Source organism: Staurois parvus, unplaced genomic scaffold, assembly GCF_062004578.1.
Source record: "Staurois parvus isolate SC_StPar_1 unplaced genomic scaffold, SC_StPar_1.0 ptg000365l, whole genome shotgun sequence".
In the NCBI taxonomy this organism is placed as follows: domain Eukaryota; kingdom Metazoa; phylum Chordata; class Amphibia; order Anura; family Ranidae; genus Staurois; species Staurois parvus.
Window position 1 is genome coordinate 1,162,336 of NW_028318161.1, and position 19,891 is coordinate 1,182,226.

Below are 19,891 nucleotides of genomic sequence, written 5' to 3' on the forward strand. Positions count from 1 at the left end.
AGAATGATAGTGGGTAGTTCAGAAGAGAGAAAGTAGGGTAGCCTGGCGGAGAGATCACCAAGAAAGCACATTGCACATTGAATGTACATTGTAGATACAGCTATAAATAGAACACTTTATGTAGATGAAGCTATAAATAGCACACTGCTGGGATAGAGATTTAGCTAGCATACTGTATAGATACAGCTATAATAGCACATTGTGTAGCTATGACTATAAATAGTAGACTTTGTAGATGCAGTTATAAATAGCACTTTATGTAGATGCAGTTATAAATAGCACTTTATGTAGATGCAGTTATAAATAGCACTTTATGTAGATGCAGTTATAAATAGCACTTTATGTAGATGCAGTTATAAATAGCACTTTATGTAGATGCAGTTATAAATAGCACTTTATGTAGATGCAGTTATAAATAGCACTTTATGTAGATGAAGCTCTAAAGATGACATGTCATTGTAACGCTCTGCCATCTAGCGGCGAATTGGAGTTACTTGTCAGCGACAAGCTCTGATGAACCGTCCTCCATAGTATCTGTGTATAATTCACAAGAACGTAGAAGAATATTACAGAACGAATCAGACTTCCCCGCCCCCTCCTCTGGGCTGTGTGTCTTCCTGTGTACTAGAAGTACAGAGGCTGACCTCCAATGCTTGTCTTTTCCCCGCCCTATGTAAGCTCTGATTGGTTCAGCCTGCTGTCAATCAGAGGAAGGATCAGGAAGTGTTCAGTCTTAGTAGACCTGATCCTTCTTTCTGGGAGGCATTACACTGAGACCTGCACCTTGCACAAAGCCTGATGTTATGTGAAAGGTTCAGGAACTGCCAGATATTTGGAGAAGGCCATGTCTGTCCTGCTGTAGAAGATTGTCTCCATAGGATTACCCTCCTCCTCAGCCAACTGGTCCTTCAAGTGGGTTGGGAATTGATGTGTCCCTGTGTTTGGACTATCTCTGTCAACCTGAGGATTCCCCATGTTAAGATACAGAGGGCATGAGGATGATCATGTGGAAAGTCAAGAGCTCCACCTTGCTGTGTCAATGGACAAGCCACAACATCTATCCAGGTTGTTATCTATGGAGAGATATAGGCAGTGTATTGACAGCAGAAGCGGTTGGGGTGTTCCCATGACCCCTTTACGTCTGGCTGCCTCTAATGGCTTTCTGGAATGCCTGAACATCCTCTTGGCCAATGGCTCTGAGGTAGACAGCCTGGATGTGAAAGCCCAGACTCCCCTGTTTGCTGCTGTCAGCTCTGGCCATTTGGAGTGTGTTAGAGCGTTGTTAAAGGCTGGAGCCAATCCGCGTGGCAGCATCTACAATAACTGCACCCCTGTACTTACAGCAGCTAGAGACGGTAATGTTGAAATCCTCAAGGAGCTTCTTAGTTATGGAACTGATGCAAACGTCAGAGCAAAACTGGCTACTAGAGCTACTCCCAACCCAAGCCATACTGGACCTTTATACCTTGCTGCAGTGTATGGGCACTTGGAGTGTTTCAGAAGTCTTCTTCTTCATGGTGCTGACCCAAATTACAATTGTCCAGACCTTCAAATTATACAAAACATGAAGCGTCCACAGCCTGTGCTTGAGATATGTTTGAAACACCGATGTGAGCCGGAATTTGTGAAGCTACTTATTGATTTTGGTGCTGATGTGTATTTACCCAATGTGCATGCAATGTCATTGACAGACAGTCCATCATTAAAACTTATCAAAAGGGAAAAAGGTAAAGGTCATTTTTATCTAGAGTGATGATGGAAATTCATTGGCTGATACAGAATTCTAAAGACAATCTCCAAGATGCGATAATTCATAGCAAGCGGTCAACATTCAGATTAGGCTAACCAGTAAAGGGGCGGTATTTGATTGGATACTTCTCATTGTACTGACCATTAAAGCAGGACTCCAGGCAGATATAAAAGACACGATTAATGAAGCTATGTAGTTATAAAGATACATCATTAAAGCCCCCCTCTGAGAAAAAAAAAAATTCTCCCACCCACCTATAACCTGGCCAATCAAGCTTTCCCCCCCCCTTACCTTGTGAAGCCAGATATACTCACCTAAGTCCCCAATCCAAGTCCCACACTGCTGTGGTTTCCACATGGGGGACTGCTAATACAGCACTATAGTGCCCCACTGAGATGGCTGGTCCTCCTCCACTCCCTTTCATTTTTTTTTCCAATGCAAGTGTAAATGGAGTGTAAATACCTTACACTGGGAAAGTCTCATAGTCCATTACTGGAGAAAGCAAGAGAATAGAAGGCACTATGATATGTGTCAGAACTGTATAAATCTCAGGACTGGACAGATAGAAATTCTTTGTCGGGTAAAAGAGATTATTTATATATATTCTTATTTATATTCTATCTGTGCATTCAGCTTTTGTCTGGAGCACAGCTTTAATGTGGCTGTAACTTGAAAAATAAACAAAGCATATCCCCCTGTAGTACATACTTGCCTCAATCCAAAGCACCAAGTGTTATTTCTCTCTGATCCTTTGCTATCTGCATAAATAATTGATAATACTCTATGCAGACACAACAGCCTCCTAGGAGATGGCTGCCCCCATCCAGCGCACAGCATGTGACTTGCAGTGTCAGCTTTGCATGTTTTTGTATGAGTCTGTGTATGGGGTGGTGGGGGTGTCCCATTGTTCCATTCAGCTCCCAGATTGCAGAGAACTGTGTGCTCTAGCTGTGCAGTGTGTGTGAAGTCAAATCCCCACCTCCTGCTTTCTGCCGCTGAGAAAAAGCCTTTGATTTGTGTACTGTGAATTGATGTAGAGGACAGATGGCTATAGATAAACAAGTACAACTTATGTAGAAGGATTTAGTTAATTTCTGTGTATCACCTGAGGCTGGTAACTTCCCTGCAGGGAAGGTTTTTATCAAAAGCATGTATCTGTAAGGTAGTAAGATACACCCCTTTACACATAACTAATATGTTTGGTGCTGTACCCCCCCCAAAAAAACATACATTACAGCTTTAAATCATGCCAGAGTGTAATAAAACTGATTGACCTGAGGGTCCTTAGTGTCCGCAAATGCTGTGCATGGAGCTTGGCTTGCCCTGCATCTTCTTAAGCCTGTTTCTTGGCATAAACTATAGTGATATGCCAAGTTATTCACCTTTTGTGCCTGCTGATAGTCTGATTACTTAGCTGACTTCGAGGGGTGGTAGGTAGCAGCTTTCAGACTGCCTGGTGTCAGCTCTGTCAGTGCCCATTCACATATGTGCGGATTGAACCGCCTCCAATCTGCATGACGTGAAAAAATATTGCTTCCTATGGTGGCTGTTCATATATGTCCGATGCACTGGCGGTGCAAATTCAGTGTGGTTTTAAAAAAAGCAGTGTGGTCTGGTTCAGGTGCGGATTACAGGCTATTGACTTCTATGGGAACCATTTCTAAACTGCAAATATGTGAACGGCATAAAATCCTGAGCTAATCCTGTCCTGAACCTGATGTAAACCTGACCTAAACCGGTGAACAACTACTGTATCAATTAGCTGTGACAGCTGAGCTTCAATCCGCACCGCACATGTGTGAATCAGCACTAACCCCTTTTTGTATTTAGCATCCCAAACCAGTAGTTTCAATCTACACGTGGGTCTTTATTTTATATTAATACAAAATAGCTGTTAATTCGAAACATGTTAAAACCAACATCAAAGGAAAATGTGTTGCTCCTCTTTAAATCAGTGTGACATTTCAAGCCTGTAACAGCTTTTTTTTTCAAGCAATTATAGGCACTGTGTAAGGCTACATATCATGATCATGAAATGTGTTGTCTGCTCCGTGCATAAACATATGCATGTTATCTCCAGATTTTGCATAGAAAAACTCATATCTTTGGCTAGGCTAAGGAGAGTATGTTGTTTCATTTCATTTTTAAAGACCTAAGAAAGGTGGGAGCACCACCAAAACATATATGTATCAAGTTGGTTGCTAGGAATACATGTAACGTCCAGAGATGTCCCTATATGGGTCTATTCTGTAGCCCTTTTAGACATAAGGATCTATTTAAAAAAAAGTTTTCACAAAGCATTCACCCAATATTCATACAATTTTGCAATTTAATTGGAAACGTGTGAATCTTCAAGTGAGTGAAACATGAGTGAATTTTGAAAGTAATCGCCACTGGATAGCAAAGAGCCAGGATGGAAAATCCAGTCATATGACCAGAGCGGGCCTGAGTTTTCATACAATAACCTCTGCTATTTTCATGGCTATTTCATTTATACTTCCCTGAATATGCCAAATTAGTTTAGAATTAGGTCTCAGGCAAGCAGCCAAAACTGAGCACAGCCATTCACTGGGAAGATTAGTGTCCTGCTATTTCTCCTCCCACATCTCTCTGAGCCATTATGCAATGGAGAACAGAGGGTATGTGATCACTAAGGCTACTTGCACATGGATTTGCAGCAAAATTGCGTATGTGTTTTTGCTGTGTTTTTATAATGTTTTCCATTGATTTAAAAAATTTAGCAAGCAGGATTTTAAAAAACACATAGGACCCGCAAGGGATCAGTGTGAAGAGTTCCATAGTATCCAATGCCAAAAGTATTGGATCGCCTGCCTTTACATGCACATGAACTTTAATGGCATCCCAGTCTTAGTCTGTAGGGTTCAATATTGAGTTGGCCCACCCTTTGCAGCTATAACAGCTTCAACTCTTCTGGGAAGGGTACCCAGAAGGTTTAGGAGTGTCTATGAGAATGTTTGACCATTCTTCCAGAAGCACATTTGTGAGGTCAGGCACTGATGGTCGGATGAGAAGTCCTGGCTCTCAGTCTCCACTCTAATTCATCCCAAAGAAGTTCTATTGAGTTGAGGTCAGGACTCTGTGCAGGCCAGCAGCTGTCACAGTAAAAGCTGTGTAGCCCAGAGGTGTAACTAGAACTTTCAGGGCCCCGGTGCAAGAAACCATGAAGGGCCCCCTGACACCTGGCTGGGGGCCCTTCCCTCCGAGCCCAGGGCCCTTGGAACAGCCTGGAACACCAGGGCCCAGTCGTAAGTGCAACCTTTCCGGCCCTGATTATTCTACCACTGGTGTCAGTAGTTTTTTTTTTTTTTTTATCATTTTATTTATTTATTTTCATATTTTTTTTTAAATTTTTTTTTAGGAGCAGCATTGAGGGGGCTTTGGTAAGATATTCGGGGTCAAAACAGACCTCTGATGTTCCATCTTTGAGACAGAGAAAGGAGATTGAGGACACCGTTCTTAATCTCCATCTCTGCAGCCTCAGCTGCGCAGAATGAATGGACAGGTATAGCGCTGTACAGAGCTTTCCATTCATTCACAAACTGAAGCATAGTAAACACAGTTTACTACACTTCAGTTATGAATGGACAGTGTCCTTGATTGGTACGGATCACTGACTCTGTCCATTCAGAAAAGGAAGGGGCCAGTAAATTAATATTTACTAACCCCTTCCTCCACTCAACACCCTGACAGATCCCCTTCAGCAGCCAGTGGGCGAAGGGAGGGAAGAAGCCAGCAGAGGGCTGGTGGAAGAGAGCAGAGGGGCCCATGGGTAGCAGAAGGAATCTGGACAGGAGGGGTGGCATATAGAGGAACCGATGCCCTCCATGTTCCTCCTGAAGCCGCTGAATATCTGTGGGAGGGAGAGGAGGAGAAGCCGGCACTCAGCAGTTGCAGGAGGAATGTGGAGGGCATTGGTTCCTCTGTACCGCCCCTTCTGTCCAGGTGTAGAGGGGAGCCACACTGGCCTACTGGAGTATAGGGCATTGTCGCAATGGCAACCCCTGTAGTTACGCCCCTGCTGTAGTCACACATAAATATTAACCTGTAGTAAGTCAGTATTTCCTAGTCTATTGTTGGAGACTGAAGTGGTGGATTTAGGGGATTTCAGAAAAAGTGGGATTGGGCACAGTTTGTTTCTTTATGCTGAGAACATTTTAATGATATACATTTATTATGTTTGTCAAAAAATATGCTAATACTGTTATTTTGTTTTCTTTTTTTTTTTTTTTTATTTAGAACACCCAAGGTCCCTTATGTCCCAATGCCGTGTGACAATACGGAGACTGCTTAAGGAAATTGGAAAACTACATCTCATTGATCAGCTAGAGATCCCTGATAGAATAGTGGGCTACTTGCAGCACCATAACAGTCAAAGACAAGACCTAGACATATGTAGTCAAAGGGTGCAACACCAGTGAATAAAGAGAGAATTCTGCTACTGACCTAATGCACTTCAGCCCTCCCGTAACCAGAGGCAGAAAGGAGTGGACTAAGAACCTATAGCTTGTCGATGGCATGATGGTTATTAGATGGATTGCCTTCTTCCTATAGAGGGGCTAACACTATTGAGGCAAGGATATTCTCTCAGTGGATTCCATTATGAGTTGGATATTCATTTTATTCTCTGTGTTTATGGGAACACTTTAGAATTCCAATAAATTGGCAAAGTAAAAGAATATGTAAACCCAGGGCTTTTTTTCAGGGGGAATGCAGTCCCGGCATCACCAGCACTAGATGTATGTAATGGTAAGGGGTACTGGGGTGTGCTGGAGAGTTTATTGATGCTTGCTGCTGAGGAATCTGTTGTTGCTGGAGAAGATCCATTTTTTCGGAGGGGGTCTATTGTTGCTTGTGGGGGTTCTATTGTTGCTGGGATGGGTCTTATGTTGCTGGGTGGTCATTTTATTGCTGGGTGGCCATTTGTTGCTGGATGAGGTATTTTGTTGTGTGGGGGGTCCATGTTTGGTGGGAAGGTCTACTGTTGCTGGGGGGATCTCCAGTATTGTTGCTGGCTGCAGGGGATCTGTTTTACTGCTTTTCTTGCTATCATTACCAAATTCCATGCAAATTACTTAGCATCACAAAATGATACCTGGGTCTGTATTCTATAAAAGGGGCAGTACTGGGAGGTGGGTAGGGGGTTGAACCAAGAAACGGTTCTCGGAGGTGGGTAGGGGACAAGAGGTGACTCGGAAAGGAGGGAGTTCCTTCATCTATTCTTTGAGAAAAAAAGCCCTGTGTAAACCCAACATTTCTCATTCTTAATATGTGCCTGCTGTACCATGTACTTGTATGAAAAAGTATCCTGCCCTCTTTGTATTGCTTCCTTTGTGTGAAATCCCTGGTGTTCCTGCCAGTCACTCTGTCTTCCTATTAATACTGACCACACTAGGCAGGAGAGCTCAGTGTGGTCAGATCTCTAGCTGTGCTGGGAACTCAGTGTGCTCTCTTCCAATGATTAGACTTGTACTGACTCCCCCTTTCAGCAAAGCCATTCACTGGGAGGATCGGTGTAAACACTTATAAAAAGGCCGAAAATGTATTTATACGTTTTGGGAGTTTTTTCTGTCTATACAAAAAAGTTTTGCCTTTCATTTTGATTGTAAACTGAATGGGTTGTTTAATCTGAACGAAGTACAAGGACATTCACAAACCATGTCATGAGATCCATGTATTCTGGTATACGTTTGGGGAAAAAACCTCTAGTTGACCTGTTTATCAACAGTGAGAGTGGTTTTCTCTGAGCCACTATGCCCATTTATGTACTTCTTTATTAACTGCTTCCTGACTGCCCAAAATCACATATATATATATATACTGTATGTGATTTTGTATTTCTGGGTAAGGGGTGTGCGCGCGCATCACCCTACCCACGTTGCTATTGGTGGCTACAGCTGTTAATCACCGGGTCCCGGCCAGAGATTCCCTGCCGGCACCCGGCGATCGCCGAGGAACACTAACTGGGGAGAGGTCTGTATGTAAACAACACAGATATCTCCCCTATCAGCACCAGCATGCTGCTTTGTATTGCTCTGCATAGCAAAGCCATACAAAGCAGCATGCTTACACAGTAAAACACACACAATGCAGTAAAACAGCACACCGCACACAGTTAACCCTTCAATCTCCCCAGATGTTAACCCCTTCATAACAACAAAGCAGGAGCAAGCCACCAAAAATGACACTAATTGTTAATGTCAAAGACACATCTCCGACTCACTTATATAAGTGTGGATACATAAACCGAGGGAACAGCATACTAAACAATATGATAGTGTGACAAGAACACACCTATCTGAAAAAGAAGGTTTCTGAGTAATCCACGCGGAGTAGTGTGAGTTCAAATGAATTTAACAATACTTTATTTGATCACATAGATCATGGGGAGGTTAAACATGAGCACGGTGTACATATGAAAAAAATAAAATCATGTTAAAAAACACTTAGCGTCTTCAATTTAGGGTCATCTTAGCCAACAGAGCACCATATAAGGCAGAGTGGTGTAATGATGAAATAATTATCCTGGATTTCCGTGGGTTTCCTGCTTTATATTTGTGTGAGCCGTGTATTCAGTGGGTGTGTTCCCAGTGTATAACAGGGACCTCCTGGAATGTACAAGCTGGAACACAAAAATACATGGTATGTATTTAGCAATATGGAGACCAAATCACATCCAAAATTAACCAGACCTCCCTCCACAATAGTCAATGGATACTGCTGTTACCTTCTCAAAGGTGAAACTATCATACCCGCCTCTCAAGTGTAGGGACTTCCTGGATAGCCACCCCAAATGGAACAAGGTCCACAGTACCAAATGATTCTGAGGATATACATAGAAAAAATTAAATGTGTAGATCTTGGGCATCAGGTACCCCGAAAACAAAACATATATAAAAATGTGGATATATTACCATCAATGAGGATCAAGAAGACTCTTGTCGACTTGAACTAAGATCAGGTCCTTGATGCTTTTTCAAAGATGCATATGGGGGTGAGGGACCAGGTATACACGATGCGTGGATTTCAAGCACATATAATGTGTATATAGCATATAGCAGGCCGTAGATACCTGAGTTTAATATACCCAATAAAGGGTTTCCAAAAATTGCTCAATTTGAGAAGGTTATTTGCGGTTTTATAAGGATGTGGCTATGTCACAGCAAAAAATACCTGAGTAGGATAGCGTATATATATATATATATATATATATGTAGATTCTCCTCCTAAGAGGAATTCCAAAAAATTCCCCAAGTATACAGGGTAAATTAGGCCCATGAAGCATGCCCTATTAACGCCATGTAGGCTCTGTAAATCTCAACAGCCGTAAGCTTTTAGTGACGTCAATACGTTGACGCGTTTCGTCCGCCAATCACCGCAGACTTCGTCAGAACTTCGTCAGAACAGTTAACCCTTCAATCTCCCCAGATGTTAACCCCTTCATGCCCAGTGGCATTAGTACAGTATCAGTGCTTTTTATTAGCACTGATCACTGTATTATTGCCACTGGGGATGTCAGTGGCAGTTAATCAGTTCCCACCCAGTGTCAGAATGCCCGCCGTAGTCTCGCTATGTCACTGATCACCTCCATTACTAGTATAAAAAAAATCCCAGTATATATACACCTCCATTTGTAGACGCTATAACTTTCACATAAACCAATTAATTTGCATGTATTGGGATTTTTTCTTAGCAAAGAAATGTAGCAGAATACATTTTGGCCTAAATTTATAAAGAAATGTGATTTAAAAAAAAAAAAAAATCCTGGATATGTTTTTTAGCAAACAGTAAAAAATATTTTTTTTCAAAATTGTCGGTCATTTTTTTGTTTATAGCGCAAAAAATAAAAAATGCACAGGCGATCAAATACCACAGAAAGAAAGCTCTATTTCTGGGGGGAAAAAGGACATAAATTTAATTTGGGTGCAGCATTGCATGACTGTGCAATTGTCAGTTAAAGTAACACAGCGCCGTATTGCAAAAAATGGACTGGTCAGGAAGGGAGGTAAATCCTCTGCAGGGCAAATGGTTAAGAGAGAACTAGGGCAGACCAGGAATTTCATATAAAGCAAGGAAATCTGAGTGGGAGTTCTTTAGTTAACATTAAATAATGACAACAGGTGTCTTGAACAGAAAGATCAGCATAACTTGGTGTGTGACATGACTATACTATATGTGACATGACTAAACTATAATCAGTGGCCGGTGTGTCCTCAATGAGTGTACCGTGTTCAGGCACACAGGCCCCCGGGCGGATTGGGCCTATAGTGGTCTCACATGGTGCATTCGAGGATTCCCGTCAGCTGCTGGCACGGTTTGTGTTCCCCAACCCTTCCCTTTGCTGCCGCCTTAGGGTTCATGTACACTGCAGCTGATAAACTCACGTACAGGAGCTTTTCTGCATTTTTTACACCAGCCTCTGAACTCTCCCTAATGTTTTCCTATGTGTCCATGTACACATAGTCGTTTTATAGGCAGTTAAGTTTACAGTCGTTTTTTTTTAACGGAGCAAAATTGCTTTCAGGAATAGATTTTACCAGTGTTTCAAACGCCAACCGCTTGTAAACGCAGTTAACTGCGTTTATAAGCGTTTGAGTTTAGAAGCGTTTTTGACTGGTCCATATCCAGGGCACAATTCACTAAGTGGTATCTTACCACATCCAAGTATGCCGTACAATACCGCATAGCATTTAAAAAAAAAGAAATTTGAATCCATAAAAAAGGCTACTAAAATACTGCATTAGTCAACAACACACATTAATGTTTCAGCTGTCAGTGGGGTTCCCCACTGACAGCTGAATGTAAAAGAAAGAATTGCCGGCAATTAAAAAATAATTTTAAAAATGGCGTAGGGTCACCCCTCCTATCCATACCAAGCCCTTTGGGTCTGGTATGGATTTTGAGGGGAAGCCCCATGCCAAAATTTAAAAAAAATGGCGTGGGGGTCCCCCCCAAAATCCATAGCAGAACCTTATCAGAGCATGCAGCCTGGCAGGTCAGGAAACGGGGGGGAGCGATCACCCCCCCCCCCTCCTGAACCATACCAGGCCACATGCCCTAAACATGGGGGGGTGCTTTAGGGTAGGGGGAGCTTCTTCCCCCCAAAGCACCTTGTCCCCATGTTGATGGTGACAAGGGCCTCTACCCCACTACCCTGGGCTGTGGTCGTGGGGGTCTGCGAGTGGGGGGCTTATTGGAATATGGAAGCCCCTTTTAGCAAGGGGAGCCCCAGATTCCGCCCCCACCATAAATGAGTATGGGGTACATGGTACCACTACCCCATTCACAAAAAAAAAAAAAAGCTGTACTGTGAAAACAGACAGGAGACATTCTTTGACAAGTCCTTTATTAAAAGAAGGAAAATAAAAGAATGTCCCCTGAAGTAGATCCAATGTCAATCACGATGCCTGCCGCCGCTCCGGAAGAAAAAAAAAAAGGCTCTTTTCCTGACGCTGACCCCGGCCATCTGCCTCTACGCTGGTTTGACAGTTCGTAAATATGTAAGGGGTGGGGCCACCCGGTGACATCACCCGTGTGACCCCGCCCTGTGTGACATCATTGACCGGGCATGCTGGTCACTGATGTCACACGGGGGCGGGATCACATATGTGATGGCCCTGCCCCTTACATATTTAAGAACTGTCAAACCAGCTCAGGCAGATGGCCGGGGGCCAGCGACGGGAGCGGAGCATTTTTTTTTTTTTCTCTCGGAGCGGCGGTGACGGGCATTATGATTGACGTTGGATCTACTTCAGGGAACAGCTTTTTATTTTCCTTCTTTTAATAAAGGACTTGTCAAAGAATGTCTCCTGTCTTTTTTCACACTACAGCTTTTTTTTTTTTTTTGTGAATGGGTAGTGGTACCATGTACCCCATACTCATTCATATGGGGGGGCGGGATCAGGGGGCCTCCTTGCTAAAGCAGGCTTCCAGATTCCGATAAAGCCCCCACCCACAGACCCCCACAACCACAGGTCAGGGTGGTGGGAAAGAGGCCCTTGTCCCCATCAACATGGGGACAAGGTGCTTTGGGGGGAAGGAGCTCCCCCTCCCCCAAAGCACCCCCCCATGTTGAGGGCATGTGGCCTGGTATGGTTTTGGAGGTGGGGGGGCTCTCGCTCGCCCCCCCCCCCCTTTCCTGACCTGCCAGGCTGCATGCTCGGATAAGAGTCTGGTATGGATTTTGGGGGGACCCCCACATCATTTTTTTTTTTAATTTTGGGGCTGTCAGTGGGAACCCCACTGACAGCTGAAACATTACCGCATGTTTTCCCTACTAAAGTACCGCATGACTTATAACTCATGTGGTATTTTAGTAGCCTTTTTTAGCAAATTTACTATTTTTCAGTGCATTCTGGGCATTTGGAAGGCTCTCCTGATTAAAAATGCTTCTAAACTCAAATGTTCATAAATGTGGTAGGTAAACGCAGCTAAACTGACATTTTTAACCTACGTTTTCTAGCAGTCAGTTTCCAGCGGTCAAATGCTCTGTGTACATGAGCCCTAGCTACAAAAATCACAGAAGGCATCCAGTGTTCCAATGTCTAGTGTCTAGTCCCTTGAATGTCTAACCAATCACAGCCCAAGCCCGCAGCAAGTTCCAGCCTCTCTTGTCTGCCAACCAATTAGAGACTGCACTAAAAACAAGGGCTCGTCTCTTGTGCCTGCTAGCCAATCACAGCCCGCACACAAGCAAGATCCCGTCTCTCATACTTTCTGGTCAGTCACAACCTGTGCCCACAGCAAGTTCCTGCCCCCTGTGCCTGCTAACCAATTAGAGCCTGCAGCAAAGCCCTCTCCATGTATGTCAATCATTGCACACTGGGGTCTATTGCAGGGATGTATTTATTCTTAAACAGAGCACAAGATGGAGACAAACAGGGAGGAAGGTGGGCACCAGCTAGGCGCAAACCAGGCGTAAGGGCGTCAAGAAATAGGCGTAAACCGGGCGTAAGGGCGATGAGAAATAGGCGTAAACTGGGCACAAGGTGAGCGCTAGACAAGCACAAGCCAGATGTATGGCAGGCACCAGCTAGCCCTAGCAGTGAGTGGAGCTACGAGAGTGGCCAGGGTCCTGCCATCTTAATGCCTCTGATTTCTGCCTAGTGGGCAGGGTGCCGTACAGGGCACACCCTCTCAGGTCCTTCCTGTGTGGACAGGAGTGACAGTCCTGAGGTCAGGCTTCCCTGGAGTGTAAAGCACCTGGCATAGCTGTGTACAGGAGACCGTAATGGGGACACGCAGAGGTTGGTGTGTGTGTAGATGTGCGGTCATTTACACTGCTATCACCATCCATGCTTGGGATAGGAGGGGTTAACTTTCATAGCCAATGACCAGCAATGTGTGTTAGGGGTTAAATAGTACTGACCCCAATGCACTGGTATTGGTGAATGCAATAACAACCCCCAACATTGGTATTGGTGAATGCAATAACAACCCCCAGCACTAGTGTCGGTGGATGCAATATTAGCCCCTAGTTGTGGTGGACACAAAAATAAGCCTAAGAAGTGGTGTCTGTGCATGCAATAGAACCCCCAGCACTGGTGGCAGTGGATGCAGTAATAAACCTGAGCACTGGTGTCTGTGGATGCAATAATAACCCCTAGCGCTGACAGAAGAGAGGACAGGGGTCACTGCTGGCAGAAGAGAGGATGGGGGTCACTGCTGGCAGGAGAGTGGACGGGGTTCCCTGCTGGCAGGAGAGTGGACGGGGGTCCCTGCTGGCAGGAGAGAGGAGGGGGGTCCCTGCTGGCAGTGCACTGGGCAGAACTTTCTCCCATCCCTTAATGGTACATAGCCTGAGCACAGGCACTAGGATCTCCTCTGCACACTGTAGCTGAAATCCAATTCCCTTATACACAGCTATGATCTGCACAGTGTGTAGCTGGTTACTGTATTGCAGTTCTGATCTGTGAAATTCCCTGGTCAGGATGGCAGCTCAGCTGCAGTAGCCAGCTACATACTCTACAGATCACAGCTGTGTGTAAGGGAATTGGCTTTCAGCTACAGTGTGTACTGTGTCACATTTGGGCTATGACCAATGCTGCTCATCATTGTGAGCATTATGATGCTTTATAGCCTCCAAGCTGTGTACTGCAGATTCCTAGACCACTACACCAACTGGCATGAGTGGCAGAAGATCATCAAAGGAGATAAGTGCAGCAGAGATGCGAGGTATGGGGAGAGTCTAGTGAGTTCACATTTTCATCTCTGGTGAAAAGGTAAACTAACCCTTTAACCCCTCTTAATTGCAGAAACCAGAAGCAATATTTCTGCTAAATTCTGCATACAAAATTCTAATTCTAATATTGTAGCCATTCAGGTGATACCAAATGATAGAATAAGAGCTGGGTAAAGACTGAGGTACTGTTATTTCTCTTGGTGGACCTGTGTCATTACAGGACATTGTGGTGAAATATGGGGGCGAAGGATAAAACCAGGGAACAGCACTGAACAAGGAATCTGATGCTCCTGGAAGTGTAGAATTCTGCAGGATCTTAAAGTAGAGCTATATTTACCTTCACTCCAGGAACACGACATCCCAGAGCTACTAGTTGGCTGCTGACATCTTCAGGGGGGCCAGCTTCCAGGCACCAATTACTGGCAACTTTCCTTGGCCGGGCCAAAATGAAGACACTCTTGCACATGCACTGGAGTTCATTCATCTTGGCATTGCCGAAATTGTACGATGAGCTGTACATGTGCTGCTCAGTGTACAGGGACAGGCAGGCAAGTAACCTTTAATGCAGAAGAGACATAGTATGTCTCTTCTGCATTAAAAATCTTACCAGTTCCCCCACCTTTTATTATTTTTTTATTTTCTTTTTATAAATTTCCACTTTAAAGTGTTTTTCCACTTTTGCAGCTAAATTGGAATAACACCTACATATATATTTTAAATATTCTCATCCAGATGGTACAACTTAAAAAAAAACCTAAACGCTGTTTATATTTTATGTGCTTTTATGAGAACTCCAGATCAGAATGGGGTGTGGAGATTAAGCCTAAATTTAGTAAAAAAAAGAAATAAATGAGCACAAGGGACATTACTTACTATCATTCCAATGTGTCCCTTGCGCTGCTGGCTCCTGCATTAGTTAAAATCCCCCAATCTCTCCCTACCCCTGCTGTGGCAATCTTCCTGTGCAGTAGGGGTTAACCAGGAAAGGAGGACCTTGTCATATGCCCTCATCAAGTGTGCCCACTGTGCCTACCCTTTCAGCCCACCTCCTTCATTCATAGAAGCTGTACTATAAACATTTGGGTGTCTTTATGTCTAAGGTACAACTTTTTTTGGTGAATGATTAAGGGTACTATGTACCCTATACTCATTCACTTGGGAGGGAGGGCGGTATCTAGTGGTCCCCTTATTATTAAAGTAGGTTTACAGATTCTAATAGGCCTCCCTGCCCGCAGAACCCCACAACCATTGGCCCATGATTGTGGGGAAGAAGTCTTTTTGCTCATCAGCATAAGGACAAGGTGCTTTGCCAGAGGTGTCCTCCCACCTGGCAAAGCAACCCCCATGTAGCCTGGTATGGTTCAGGTATAGAGAACCGCATGCTGGTCTCCCCCCTCCTTTCCTGGACAACCAGATTTCATGCTGAGATCTCAGACAGCTCCAGGTCTTGTACTAACAAAGTGGCAATGACGGTGATCAGTAATTGTACAGTCCGCTCCTGTGTAGTTTATTCCTTTTCTATGGAGAAAAAGAGATATTGTATTTGTTTCTCCTTGCTAGAGGAAAAAATTTTAAACAAAAAATGTGTATAAAAAAGATAGAGCAGGGCTTGACCGAGGTTAGGGTCAAAGGTCATGCTCAGAGTCAGAAGGTAAGGTCATTGTATTGTGGTTAGGATTTAAAAAAAAGCATTATTTTAATCTAAATGGGGAGGGCATTTCTGGCTCCAGCCCAAACTTTTTTTCTTTCCGTTAGTTTATATTGGCATCTGCGTATCTAGCCTCGTTTCCCCTCAGAATGGGAAGCGATGGGCAATCTGCATAGCAGGACACAGACAACAAGACATTTTATTAAAGTGAGGAAGGATCAGAACTTCTTACAGTGTACTTACTGCTGTCCATGACTTCCTCTTCCTGGAACGACTGACCTATTTGTTGTCGAGGCATCACACAGGAAGTAATGCAAAATCTCCCCAATGAGGTCATAGACAGAGCAAAAACCTGGAACAGATTTTTCTGCAAATTCTTTATACAAGACACAGTTATCATTATTATAATACAGGATTTACAGCGGCTAAAATAAGTATTGAACATGTCACGATTTTTCTAAAATATATTTCTACAGGTTCTATTGACATGAAATTTTCATCACGTTGGTAACAACCAGTGCAATCCATACATACAAAGTAGGAGGTACAATTGTTTCAAAGAAGACAATAAGTAAAGCACTCAATCGCCATGGCCTGTATGCACACTCATCACACAAGACTCCATTGCTGAAGAAGAAGCATGTTGAAGCTTGTTTAAAGTTTGCTGCACAACATTTTGACAAACCTGTGAAATACTGGGAGAATATACGTAGTCTGGTCAGATGAAACAAAAATTGAACTCTTTGGATTCCATACGTAATACACACGTAATACATGTTGGAGGTCAAATGGCAGTGCACATCACCCCGAAAACACCATACCAACAGTGAAGTTTGGAGGTGGGAACATCATGGTGTGAGGCTGTTTTTCAGCATATGGTACTTGTAAAACTTCATATCATTGAAGGAAAGATGGATGGAAAAATGTACCAAGACATCCTTGATAAAATCTGCTGCCATCTACTAGGACAATGAAGATGAAATGAGGGTGGACATTTCAGCAAGACAATGATCCCAAATAAAAGCCAAGGAAACTATTAACTGGTTTCAAAGAAAGAAAATAAAGCTGCTAGAATGGCCCAGCCAATCAGCTGACTTGAATACAATAGAAATATCTATAGAAAGATGAAAGAGCAGAGTTCATAGAAGAGGCCCACAGAACCTTCAAGATTTGAAGACTGTGTAGAATAATGGGCCAAAATCACACCGGAGCAATGCATGTGACTAGTTTCACCATAAAGGAGGCGTCTTGAAGCTGTCATTATCAACAAAGGATTTTGTATGAAGTATTTAATAAATTTCAGTTAGCATGTTCAATACTTTTTCCCTTTGTCATTCCATTTTATTACACATGACTTAATTTCTGAACATATTTGTTTTGGTTTCTTTGTATGTATGGATTGCATTGGTTAATACCAACGTGATGAAATATTCATGTCAATAGCACCTTTAGAAATACATTTACTGAGAAAAATGGTTCAGTACTTATTTTACCTGCTGTATATGGTGCCAACAGTTTTTACTGCACTTCAGAAACAGCAATGACAGTATGGTAGAGAAGGCAACTTTTTATTTTGTAGGTGGATCAGAACACCTTGTGATGATAGTGCAGGCTGGGCAACCCAAACAGGCCACCTGGTTGTTCAGCACCAAAAAAGGTCAGCCAATAAATGTTGTATTTGTGATTTTTTTTTTCTGTTTTGAAACAGAGACAGAGCAACTCTGACCCCCTATTCCAGAACATAGCTATAATTCCAAAAGTGCATCTCAGTAGGTGTTCAGCTTGAGTAAACAAGGGGCTATGGGTCTGGACACTTCAAAAGAATTTAGGCTTAGCCAAAAGCATTCTGCTATACCATTACTTAGCAGATACATAACAAACAGCCATTTGCAAGTCATAACTAATGGAATGCTCTAGCAAGAAATTTGTAACAGGACATTCTTATCAGTCCATTGAGAGTACACATGCAGGATCTCTCAAACCTAATAATCAATACACAGTTCAGTCTGGGTACCCTCTTAAAACTGTCAAACTCTTAAGCTGGAGTAATTAGAATCTTAACAGATATCCACCCTGGTCTCAGACCTCTTAGCAGTCGTAAATAGGACAGGCTGAATCCACATTCCTGTCTGACTGGTGATTAGCAAAGAATAAAAAAAGTGTATTTCATAACTTCTGAAATAACAGTTCAGCCAGAATAAGGACAAATGTATGTATAGCTGTTAATGAGCAGCATTTTAAGGCCAAACATTCCTATATTACGAGAAGGTATGGGGAGCCAAAGGGACACATTATCTCACCAAGGTAATGTTGACATCAGACACCCCTCATATTTATATTCATTCAACAGGTAATTCAATGCTGGACAATATTATTATTATTATTATTATTATTAATAATAAAAAGTATTGAACATGCTAACTGAAATTTATTAAGTACTTCGTACAAAATCCTTTGTTGATAACAACAGCTTCAAGACGCCTCCTTTATGGAGCAACTAGTCGCATGCATTGCTTTGTATCTCTGCACAGCACAGAGATACAAAGCAGCATGTCTCCAAAGTAAAACACACACAGCATAGGGTTAACCCTTTGATCGCCCCAGATGTTAACCCCTTCCTGCCCATTGTCATTAGTACAGTGTCAGTACCAGGGGCGGACTGACAACTCATGGGGCCCCCAGGCAATAGGGGATCATGGGGCCCCTGTGTCCTTGCCCACACTCAAAAAAGCCTATAAAAAAGGTACCAGGGGCATTTCATGGGGCCCCCTACTGACCCTGGGCCCTCGGGCAGTACTTTTTATTAGTGTTAGTGTCACTGGGGATGTCAGTGACAGTCAGTTCTCACCCATTGTCAGATTGCCTGCCACAATCCCACTATAAGTCATGGATCGCCACCATTACTAGTATAAAAAAAACAAATGAATAAAAATTCCAGTATCTATACCGCCATTTGTAGACGCTATAACGTTCACATAAACCAATTAATCTGCATGTATTCGGATTTATTTTTTAGCAAAGACATGTAGCAGAATACATTTTGGCCTAAATTTTTGAAGAAATTTTATTTTTACTTTTTTTATTGGATATGTTTTTATAGCAAATAGTCAAAAAAAAATTTTTTTTTTTTCAGAATTGTCAGTCTTTTTTTTGTTTATAGCACAAAAAAAATAAAAAAAAACGCAGAGGTGATCAAATACCACCGTAAGAAAGTTCTATTTGTGGGGGAAAAAATACATACATTTCATGTTCTTTTTTTTCTGCGCAAGAAATTGACTGGAATGGTGTGAACTAGGGCCACTGGAATACATGGAAAACACTGTGCCAGGGGTGGACTGACCATTTGAGTACTCGGGCATTGCCCGAGGGCCCAGGGTCAGTAGGGGGCCCCATGAAATGCCCCTGGCATCTTTTTTGTAGGCTTTTTTAGATGTGCTTTGAGTGTGGGCAAGGACACAAGGGCCCCATGATCCCCTATTGCCCGGGGGCCCAATGATTTGTCAGTCCGCCCCTGCACTGTGCACTCATTTAAAAAAAAAAAAAAAACCCCAGTGGACTGCATCTTGTGTGAACTAGCCCTTGGTACAGGAAAATCTGACCTGGGTATAATTTGAATATTACTGTATACCAGGGGCGGACTGACAACTCATGGGGCCCCCGGGCAATAGGGGATCATGGGGCCCATGTCCTTGCCCACACTCAAAAAAGCCTATAAAAAAGGTACCAGGGGCATTTCATGGGGCCCCTTACTGACCCCGGGCCCTCGGGCAGTGCTGGAATGGTCAGTCCGCCCCTGCTGTATACTAAACCATTACTAAGCGTTGGAATTGGTTTTTGGACTTTGGAGGGTAAGCCGTGTACTGAGAACAGGACAGGACGACAAAGATAGTTCTCTGTTTTCCAAAACTAAAAATGAAAACCATTCTGGAGATATCATTGTAAAAGGCTCCGCGCTTCCTCAATATTGTCTGCACAAAGAAAGCCATGATTTGCAGCTCCTCAGTACACAGCATGATCCAAGCGCGACAAATCAAGCGAACTGGACGAATCGCCACAGTGAACTGGGATATCACGGCTCTACACAAAGCCCAGAGGTGACAATGTAACAGGCAGAGAGTCACGCTGTGTATCTACTCTCTGATTGGCAGATTCAGCAGTCAATTCCACAGCGCGCCAATGAGCTGACTGTTTGCTATCCCTGATTTGTTGGTCGTTGGCTTATCCCCAAAGAGTAAGTGAATGTCGGCTAGCGCGCTGATTGGTCGGCGTGGCTGCCAGTCACCACAATCCTGGG

General features: G+C 43.3%; 1 protein-coding gene across 1 annotated transcript; it reads left to right on the top strand.

The window, feature by feature from the left end:
* The first annotated feature begins 730 nt into the window (after window positions 1–730).
* On the top strand, window positions 731–7,313 carry LOC149456262 (ankyrin repeat and SOCS box protein 12-like). Its single transcript, XM_089685188.1, has 2 exons — window positions 731–1,727; window positions 6,008–7,313. Exons 1-2 carry the CDS (start codon window positions 974–976, stop codon window positions 6,187–6,189), a joined length of 936 nt encoding a protein of 311 aa, XP_089541314.1. The 5' UTR covers window positions 731–973; the 3' UTR covers window positions 6,190–7,313.
* The last annotated feature ends 12,578 nt before the right edge of the window (window positions 7,314–19,891 follow it).